We start from the raw sequence: 11029 nt of genomic DNA on the forward strand, positions 1-11029 counted from the left end.
TACTACTGAAAATCAAATGCACACTATCACTACATACAATGTGAATGTTACTTGGCTTCACATAATTCACATGTGCTGAAAACCTGCCAATTCACAAACAGTTCAAAACTGCAGCACATATGTCAGTGGAACCACAACAGAACAAACCCACTTGTTTTCTTTTTAAAGTCATGGGACATTTTATTTCCCTCCCCAGTGCCTGAAATATATCCCATTTTTTTCCCCCCATAAATATGAATCTCTACTTGTAAGTCACGTTTTGCAGTGAATTTCAGCCAAGGCTGCCCAACAACACATACACAGAGATGCCCCACACCACCCCCTTAAACTTAGATTACGATGTATTATTTCCAGAGCTGCTAAAATTACTCTGCTGCCATCCTTAATAAAAACCTTGCTTTTATTCTCTTACTTCTCAACTTCACCAAAAGCTGACTTGAAAATGAATCTTAAAAGGCTGATTGACCCCAGAAAGTTTAAGACCCAAGTGCACAACTTAATCATCAGTGTTTATAGCTCATGTCAGTATCAGAACGTAAGTCGCATAAGCTTTATTTCTTGTACTTGAACACTGAAGCATCGACATTAAGGCTTGTTATTTTAGAAGGTTCAAAGCTTTTAGAATATATTTGTATTGTTGATAGTGTTTCATTTCTGTTTAGCAATAAATTGTTAAACAAAGCTGCACCCCTGCAAAACCCCATGAGCTAAATGCTGTATTTAATAAAAATCTCAATTAAGCTCAGGAGATTTAACTAAAGCACCACTCCAAGAGCCAAACCCACAAACAAACCCACTGCCAAGCAGGCTTTGCTGCAGTATGACTTAAAGGAGAAAAAGCAATACAGCAAGGCCAGCTCTATAAAGCTGACACTGATGGCAAACCTACACCAAGGCAGCAAAGACCTTCTCCTGGCACTTCATATTCCAAACCTCTCACCCAAGAACTTAACCATCCGCTGTGGAGACCTGCATCATCTATAGCAAAACTTTCCAGTCTCTCATTATTTTTCCATTAATTTGGAAACAGCAAATAAGAGAGCAAATCCTGAGCTGTTTTGACAATTCACAGTAATGAGGGAGAGAAATATAAAGCCAGGCTTACATTTTTGTGATTGACACATTTTAAAAGCACAAGCTCTCTGTAGGCCCTTTTGGCATGGGTTTGATTCTGAAAAGGACGACTCAGCTTCTTCACAGCAACATTTATTCCAAGGACTGTATCAAATGCAGCACTAGAAGGTTTCAAAGATAAGTAGGTTAAGTTGAAGTCTGAGGGAGAGGAGAGGGGCAAAAGGGAGACAAGAATGAGGAAAGAAAACAAGATTTGACACAAATCACAACCACTAAGCTGTTTATATTAACTACATTTAATTTTCATTTCAAAACCAAACATCCTTTAAAATCCATACATTCTTTAATAAATATACATAGGTTAAACAGAAGCCACTGGCACTCAACAGAATTCCTCCTGCCCTCCTTTCTGTGTTAAGACCAAATCTGTTGACTCAAGACTCACATTCAAAATTGCAGGACCTAAAAATATTTCAAGCTTATTTGAAATCAAGAAGCATTTCAATTGACTAATTGTACATCTAGGATATTTTTGGACACTGCTGCTGGCTGACAATCATACAGGATTTGCAATAAAAATTTCTCTTTGCTAAAGAAGAATCAAAACCATGTCTCCATGATCCATTCTGCAGGCACCAGTACTCACCTGTATGCAGGCAGTTTACAATTATAAACAACTGTAGTGCCTAGCAGAAAATTACATTCATCTACTGGTTTTAGGAAAAAAATAACATCCATAGAATTGAGAAATATGGAAAACTCAGATTTCAAGGGCAATACAAGAGTCTAAATGACCACTAATGAACATGACCACTGATTTTATCTTGGGTTTCAGTTGTGCTTGCTCCTTCCCTCTACAGTTTGAGGTGCAGGTGTAAACTTGCCTTAACAGCTCTAAGAAGCTGAAGTTAAATTATCTATGTATCCAAGATGAAAGTGGAAAAATTCTTCATCGTTAACACAGACAATTTGGCAAAATATATGTGAATTCATACCACAGAATACTCTAGAACATCAATCTTTAAGTAGTTCCAGTTTTAAATACATATTTCCTCATTATTTTCATTTAATGTTACTTCCATAGTGTAGAAAACAATTCTTATTCTCATATATTTTCCAAGCACATTTAAGCTCCTTCTCTACCTCATCAAGATATGTATAATGTGACTTAAAAGGACCATCATATTATAGTACTCCTGAAAAAAATCCATCTCCTCTGTGATAACAACAATACTGAAGTTATTATATGAAGTTTATCAACACCAAACCACTGCTTTCACTACTGGAACAAAGTGATGTCACCACAAAGCACCAGAAACTCATGAGATGTGCTGTGGAGGCATGTCCCAAATTTGAATCCATGAGCCACTTGCACTAAAAGCTTGCTAGCATTTCTTTCACCTTAGATCTGTGCAATACATCACTCATTATTCAATGATTCAATCACTTTCAGATTTAAAGCCTTTATGTCTGTGCCAAACAAAACACAAAATGGGAGGAAGGCAACTGGAGACAGACAATTGGAGAAATTATTTTCCTTCCAGATATGAAAGCACTGATGCTTCAGTAATCACTTCACCAAGATGTTTCACGTAAGTTAAAAAATTTGGCAGATGTTAATGACTAACTACACCTGGGAACTAGTATAAAATCAATAACCAACAGGGTCTGCAGGAAGTAGCTGTTCAAGTCCATCACAGGTTGGCAGTGAACAAGGGAGCAAATGTAGAGGAAGTGTCCCTTTGTTATTTAACAAATCAGGCTCAGCCTGAGCATGTATGAGGAACTCCACCTGAACCTCTTATTTTGCTCATCTACATGGGAGTGACTGAGGTCAACAAACAAACCCTGGAGCTGTCTGTTACCTACACAATCCAAGGGGAAGAATTAAAAACAGACTGGTAGAAGAAAAAAAACCAATGGGTTAAATACTGTGTGAGCATGCATGTATTTAATTTACCAAGAAAAAAAAGGCAGAAGATAACCTGTATTGCTACCACAACAATACTTCTAAATATCATGTAATTTTACAGAAGCAAACAAAACATAATAATGGATATTGTTGCTGATAAGTTTCTTTCCCCATCCCTGCTCATTTGAATTCAAGAGATTTTCTCATCATGGCACCTGTTTCAGGCACAGATTTTTAAAAAGCAGATTTGCCAGAGTCCACCCAGTCATCATCTTGGCTACTAACAGAATGTCTAGAAATTATTTCAGCATTTGATACAATGGAAGCACCTCAATGTCTACCCCACCATATGATGAAATTGGAATCACTGTCAAAGTGAGTTGTAGTAGGGTCTTGACTGCACTTGTAATTGTTCTGCCTCTTGAGCAAACATTTAATATTAAAGAGTAGTGATGTGACATACATGAGGAAATTATTAACAAAACATTATGACCTAAATTAGAGGAAATCACAAATAATTTCTGAAGACAAAAAACCTTTGTTTTGAACTGCAATGTACTACTTCTGTAGACTCTTGCTCTGCCAGTTCCATTTCACTAATTCTTTCCCTGGTGTCTAAACAGGAATTTGCAAATAGTAACAAACTTATTCCAACTGTTTCTTCAACAGCAAGCATAAGGAAAGTTACCAACACAAATATGTGCTATCTATAAGATCATGGCTTTGCTGCATTGAAGGAGAAAATAAATTTGCTGGGACAGAAAAATCAGATTCACTATAAAATTCAGGAAACTCAAGGACAAGAAAGGAAAAAAGATGTCAGGAAGTTGAAGACAAAAATTATTTTAAGAGAGTAATTTTGTGTAAGCAATTAGTCCATCCTAAATATAAGACTTCAAACATGTTAACACTTTGCAACAAAGACGTGCAGAAAGTCTAGAAGTGCACTCAATATATAAATACAAAAGGTGTATCAGATTTCTCTCCTATCCTGTTTCCAGTGTGAGCTAGAAATACCTTCTACATAACAACTGAGTTAATTTTTCATCTTCCTGGACCTTTCATTTATCACTTTTCCTAAATAGGCATTTTTTAAAATATTCATTTTACATTTTAATATCAAAGGAATAAACTAAGCAGAAGCAACACCAACTCCTCAATGCAAGTCAAGAAATCAGATAATCCCTTCTTCCTCCCAGAAGATTGACCTTAACACAACCCTAACTTCATTTTGAAGCAAATACCTAGTATAAGTTTAGAAATGCACTGCTTCTATTGAAAGGAAGAACACTTACAATCACCCTAAATTCCTGCAAGCCACCTAGAACAAACATAACTTGAAGAATATTTTTACCTGGAAAATGAGCATTATGCTGAATGTTAACAAAAATTAATAACCAAGATCTAGTAAGCCTATCCACTCATCTCTCAGCCCACTAAAGAATGAAATATGGTGTTCTCATTTTGCTTACTTTTCACCTATTAGCAGGGTAATAAGGGTATCTAAATTATTTAAAAATAAGGGCACGTTCTCACAAAAATGCACTCTCTTCCTATATATATTACGTACTGTGGTTATGAAAAGGCCAAAAATACATGGGCACGTGCTGGATAAGGAATTGCTCACAATGTAAGAGTCATCACAGTTATTCAGCAAAATTAATAGATTAAGAGAAAGTGCAGACTGGATTTACTGCATGAATAGTCCCCCATGTGTTGTGGTTAAGTCTAATATTGAGAGCTTCTGAGCTTATCTGCTTGCTCCCGTGTATGGAATCGTAAAATCCTATCAATAAACATTTCTGCTGTTACCAAGTAATCTTTGCCTAACAAACTAAGGGCTGGCACTAAGAAGTGTAGAATGGATTGCTGCAGTCTAAAATACATTTGAAAGATTTTACCTTTAGCTGGCCCAGCGGTGTGGTGCCGAACAAGAGACTAAGGTTCAGGATCAGACTAATGACTCTCACGTCCTGGGCCAGCTGAGGCTGAGGTGACACACCAAGGAAGACGTGGCCAGCCCAATCCCTCACACAGCATCCCTTTCTGGGTAATCCATGGAGTGACAATGACACTGATTTGCCTCATCCTGCCAGTTAATGGCAAGGCACTGCATTGATAGCTCCTAGAAAGGGACGTGCGTGGTTGGGAATAAAAGAGGGGGGAGAAAGGGGCCATGATGAAGAAACCAATAAAACCCAGGATCTCTCCATCGCATCCTCATACCTTACACTGCAATATCATAACTACATGGGGAATGTGAGAACTAGAAACAGAAATAAAGTGGTTAACCAGAAGGAAATTTTTAACCATTTTAATCTACGCAGTTATCCAAATATTCATTTTCCCCTAAAACCAAAACAAAATAGGTTTGCACACAAACTACAGCAAGCAGGTGTTTTAGAATTTATTTAGTCCATAACCCTGTAGGAAGAGACAGAAATTATCATCAGTGTTTTACATTCTGGCAGCTCTACCAGGAATACATTCAAATTTTGTTTTGTATTCTTATCTTTTAAAATGTAAATAAAGCATTTATTACTCACCAAACAATGCCCTGTGCCCCTGATCCTATGGGCTTCAATTGCTGGTACCGTTTTAGTACAGTGAATGTTGAATCTGCAACTTGAACACTGTAAAACTGACTATCACATTTACTGTCACTCATGGTGTAGTGTCATGTAGTTTTCTCTCTCAAGGACCTGGTGAAGTTTTCAAGATCTTAAAGAAAAAGAAAACAAATGTTCAATCTCTCACTAATTTCAGGCTGACAAGATGGAAAAAACATCATACATATTTTAATACACAGCCATTTTTCAACAGTGTATCATTAAATAAACATTCTTTCAACTTCGTTTATTACCACCGGTAATGAAACACACTTGCAGACAGACAGCAAAAAATTATAGACTTCAAAGCCTTCAATAAATGCATATTTCCACTCCAATCTCTAAAACAAAAAGCAGCTAAGTAAACAACTGTAAAAACAAAGAAAAATACCCAAATCCTGAAGGCTACACCCCAATTTAGAATTACTACTATGTGCTAGGACTGTGTTAATTTCTATATTAAAAAAAAACCCCAAATTATGTCTTTTAAACACTAATAATATAGATAAAAGTAACAACAGAAACCTGTGGAGTCCACAGTCCTTTCAACCTAGTTCAGCAGGAAATTTCAAGCAGGGCTCTGCCTCCTCACCTCTGCCAGGCAACCTTTCCCTGATCCATACATATCAAAACCCACTCTCCCTCCCATTTTAAACACTCCATAACATCCTGTGACATCTGCAAGTGTACTTATAGTCCTACAAGAATTAAAGAGTTTTGTGCTAGTCTGAAAGAGACTTTCATGCCATAATAGAGAATAAGTTATAACCATCTGTCAAGAGTGAATTAGAGGTAGGTAATTACATTGAAGAGCAAGGTAATGGACTAAACCTCATTAGTTCTGAAGTGCTGCAGTAATGAGAGAGTAGAGACCTCCAGTTTTCCAGGGTCTCCCATCCTGCTCCAAACCTTACAAGAAAATTACCTCAGTAATTACTGAAGAGGTCTCTAACAAATTCTCCCATTTTTATTTTCACATTCACTATGACAAATAGTGTCATTAGAACCCAGGGTAAATTGCACAGTTGAGTGTTCCTTGAAACAGGAAATGAAAGCAGATCATCTTCCCCCAGAGCAGCTGTCCCACCACTGGCCTCTACAATGGCTGCTTCACAAAAGAAAGAGCTGTGAGTCTCCCTCTCTCTTTGCTGGTCTGTAGAAGATCTGGAAGCCAGAGCAAAACAAAGTCCCAAGAGCAACCCAGAAGCACAGAAGGGCATAGTCACAGAATAGCTTCTGGCTGCTCTAAGAATTAGAATTTGGACCTCTCTCTTCCTGGGTGCATGCAGGAGAAACAGCACCTTTTCCATGGCTTAAGCCAGCAGGTGAATTCCAAGAAATCAGCAAGTGAAACAGGTGGAAGACCTACAAATCCTAATAAAGACTGTGTTTAAACTGAACTGGTAATGGTCTTAAGAGATTCTCAAGAAAAGTCTGGAGTCCCTTTAGCCTTCCAGTTTCTCAAAATCAAAGTAGCATTTCAAAAAGTAGATCATCTATTTGGTCATCTATAGCAGCAATTCAGACAGTAAGTTTATTCTCTATTTTCTCTTAGAAGCTTACGCCAAAAAGCATAAAGGGTCAGCAAAAGGAAAATGAGAGCCACCAACCTTTGCCTCTACCACAGCAGTAGTAAGGGGGCAGAAGAGAATTACGTTTCATAGGCAGTATTTTGAGGGACAGTCTGATGCAGTTCCACCATCAGCTCACACTAATACGAGAACAAAATGATGCCACTTCTCCTACTACATCCCAGGAAAAATACCACTCTTCTTTCTGACCCTTTTTATTACTCCAAAGCCACAGACTCACAGGTACAAAATTTTTCAATAAGTCCCTGAGCAGCCCTGGTATTTCTAGCAAATCTTCATATGTTGGAAAAAAGGTATGGCTGGAAGGTCATGATCCTATTTCTGAAAAGGCTTACAGAACAAAACCAAAAAAATATCAATTTTGCATAAGCAGGGCATCAAGTTAATGACCTGTTAAGTTACACAAGAACTATGTGATACCTCTTGATGGGTTAATGACGTATTTTCTGTAACAGGAATAAGTAATAGGAATAAAAAAGTAGGGGGAAAGGAAGTTACCCTGAACTAGAGAAACCCTCCTGTTAAGGAACCTCATCTGCACAAAGCCATCTTTTAAAACAATCATTTAGAGATCAGGATAAGCTCTTTAGACAAGACCCAAAGAGGGAATTAGGCAGCACAACACACAAGCGTTATGTATTCTGACATACTTTGCAATTCAGCAAAGTACCCCGCCTCTCCATAAGCTGAACCCTCATTTTCACCTGGGCTGCCTGGATGCATCAGGACAGTCATTACTTCAGACGCAGACATCAATGTAAATTGAAGCACCATGGGATTGCAGTTGTTCACAGGACTTCAGACAGACAATTTATTTTGGGGGCAAGATGTCTCAAATAAAAACAGATTTCCCACTGCTCAAGGAAAAAGCATATCTGGCAAACAGATTTCTTAATCTTGAGATGTTACTCTCCTATCTGAAATAATCTGATTCATTGCTCCAGCTAACACACTCCACACTTCTCCTGTACAGGAATTTTTCTCAAGTAGGTATTATTTCCATTTCTGAAAGTAAATTTTTCATTTATGGCTTCCTATCTACAACAAACAGGACCAGCAGCAAAGGAAAAAGCCATGGGATGGTCAGCAAACATACACTTCTACTTTCTGATAACAACATGTTACTGAATCATAATGTTGCAAGATGCTTTTCTATTTTAGTATATGTGCAAGATGCACATCAATTGAGTGTGTGGTTTGGTTTTTTAATATAACTTGCTTGTACAACTGGGGAAAATTAAGAATCACAAGGCTGGCTGAGCACATCACATGCAGCAGGAAACTTACAGAAGTGGTTTTCAACCTGTAGTTCATGAAAGATAACAAGAAAAATAACCCACACACCAAACCTACCATCAGTAGGCTTATGAGCTGTTGTATGGAATTCCACTAAAGAATGTTTAGAAGCTGAAAGCAACTGCACTATAGCATACATTCTGTATTAAACAGCCAATTCCCTAAAAAATACTTATTAAAATGGCAACTTATTATTAACCAGATCTGTCCTCTGGATACCTTCAAGTCAAAAGCTTCTGAAACAAACAGGTTGTAGCAATTGGTAACACACTCCCAGGGTTGTTTTGGTTACAGAAATGTTATTACTGACAATGAAGCCTACAAACCTCAAGAAACTTAGAATATTTTTTTTTTAAGCTTCAAACTAGAATTCTACTGCTGCAAATGCAAAGGTAACGAACGTACATATATATGAAAAGATATTTAAATTCTATGCAAAAAAATCTCCCCCCATTATCTTATGCACTCTTGCAAATGCACTTCAAATTCAGATGTGCACTTTTAAGGACTATTATCTCATAGTGTTGGGTTGTTTGGGTTTTTTTTAAATCTTGACAGCAATATATATCAACAGGTATCAGTCCAACTACAAAAACACTGCAAGCTACTTCCTACCCCTCTACTCACAGCCCTTCAGTAGGTCCTTACAAAAGGCAGGCATGGCCAAGCAGCAGCTGAGTAACGTCCATGGGTCAGGGCAGGGTTTGGAGGTACTCTGCATTTGTTTAGCTCTTCGAAAAGTTGTGTTATTTTAAGCAACCCCGAACTGTTACTGACCAGCGATTTTGCCAACTACCTGTTACAGTGTCATTCACCTGTTAAACACACGCTGCGGACAAGCACTAGATGTGTCTCACATGGCGAGTTAGTGGAAAGAGGAGAAAGTTTAACCGTCTGTGACCAGCTACGCTGTTGTAAAATTAGGCAACGGCCCTAGACGTGAGCAAGAGCAGACTTCTTACATCTCTTTTAAAACTTTTTTCTGAGAAATAGCTGCGGCTCAAGAGAAGCCTCCGGTTCGCCCTGCTCGCCCGGGGACCCCTCCCCGGCTCGGCCGCGCTCCCCGACACCCGCTCCGGCCCCGGGGGTCCCGGGGGACGCCGAGCGCCGGCCCGGCCACACCGGGCGGCACCCGGGCCCTGCCGGGCGGGCGATCCCGGGCCAGGCCGGACACGAAGCCGGAGGGGAGCAGGCGGGAAGGCAGCGCCCGCCGCGGCGGAGCGGAGCGGGACCGGCCCTGCGGCACGGGAAGGGCAGGGGGCTCGGCCGGGGCAGCCCCCAAGGCAGGTGCGGAGGAGGAAGGGCCCCCCCACCCGCTCTGTCGCTCTCCCCGCCTCCCTCCTTCCCCGCTCGGCCGCGGCAGCGACACCCGAGGAAGCCCGCGCTCTGCCCGCGCCTCGGCGGGCGGGGCCCGCAGGAGAAGCCGGGCACTCCGGTCGCCACAGCGCCAGCACCGCGGCCGGGAGCTCGCCCCGCTGCGGCTCCGGCCGCACCACCCGCCGGGCCTCCCTCGCGGCGGCCTCTCTCACCGTCTGCTCCCTCGGTCGGGCTCCGGCGGGACGGGCCGCGGCGCTGCCGGGCCGCCACCTCCTCCTGCGGCGCCCGCAGCGGCCCCAGCCACAATGGCCTCCCGGTGCTCCGCACGGGCCGCGCCAGGCCTGCGCGCGCTGACAGACAGCCGCTCGGACCAATCGCAGCGCTCTGTCAGCCAAGATCAACCAATCGGGCTCCGCAGGCGGGACCTACCATCTGCTATATAAGGGAGGGCGTTGAAGGACTGCAGTGGCGACAGGGCCGTGCGGGCCAATCCGGGCGCGGCCCCGGCCCCCGGGCGAGGCCGTGGTGGGCGCCAGCGCCTCCCCGCGCTTGTGATGTCACCTCCCAGCGCTGCCTCCGCAGGGGCGGCTGTGGCGTCCGTCCTCGCTGGGCGCTGGCGCGGTCCGTTCCCGGCAGCCGTCCCGTGAGGTGACCGCCTGCCGCGCGGGAAGCCCTCAGGGCGCCGCAGCAAAGCGCCCCGGCACCGCGCAGCCCTGCCCGGGGGCACCAGGCTCACTGCAAAGTCGCGCAGCCCTGACCAGCTGGGTCTGCAGCGGCCCTGGGGAGCGGGGCACGGGCCCCACAGGGCTGTTCCAGGGGGATGGTCCCGAGGGATTCATTCCTCCCCCAGGTAGCCCGGCTATTTTTGACCTCACTCAAAAATCACAAGCCACGCACGAGCACACCATCTGCCTGGACATCAGCACTGCTTGTTCTCTCAAACAGTTGCTGCCTAAAAATAAGTGCAAAGTATTTCCCCACCTCTCCTAAGACCAACAGCAGTTTGTGATTTCTATTCTCACAAATCTGTAATACTTTTTTAATAAAACAATTTAATGTATCAAGAGACTAGATGATGTCAGTTTCCTTTATTAGCACCACATTTCAATGCGAAGAGGATGGTAATTGTAGACAAACAGTTAAAGGGGTCTTTGCCTCACTTACTACAACACATTGGATACAGTTACATACTCTTGGCACTTAGGTCGGATCATCACTATGCTTTTTTT

At 42.1% G+C, this 11029-nt stretch overlaps 1 protein-coding gene across 4 annotated transcripts in view; it reads right to left on the reverse strand.

Moving 5' to 3' along the window:
* Positions 1 to 10111, reverse strand: part of MAPK9 (mitogen-activated protein kinase 9) — a 28882-nt gene extending 18771 nt beyond the window's left edge. For all 4 annotated transcript variants that reach the window (XM_051631367.1, XM_051631371.1, XM_051631368.1 and 1 more), the window contains exons 1-3: positions 10013 to 10111; positions 5533 to 5707; positions 1106 to 1235 (exon numbers count right to left, since the gene is read on the reverse strand). In XM_051631367.1, coding sequence (XP_051487327.1) covers positions 1106 to 1235; positions 5533 to 5654 — 252 coding nt within the window. In that variant the 5' untranslated portion in view covers positions 5655 to 5707; positions 10013 to 10111. The remainder of the gene's footprint in view (positions 1 to 1105; positions 1236 to 5532; positions 5708 to 10012) is intronic.
* Between the last annotated feature and the right edge of the window lie 918 nt (positions 10112 to 11029).

This window comes from Apus apus, chromosome 13 (genome assembly GCF_020740795.1).
Source record: "Apus apus isolate bApuApu2 chromosome 13, bApuApu2.pri.cur, whole genome shotgun sequence".
NCBI lineage: Eukaryota > Metazoa > Chordata > Aves > Apodiformes > Apodidae > Apus > Apus apus.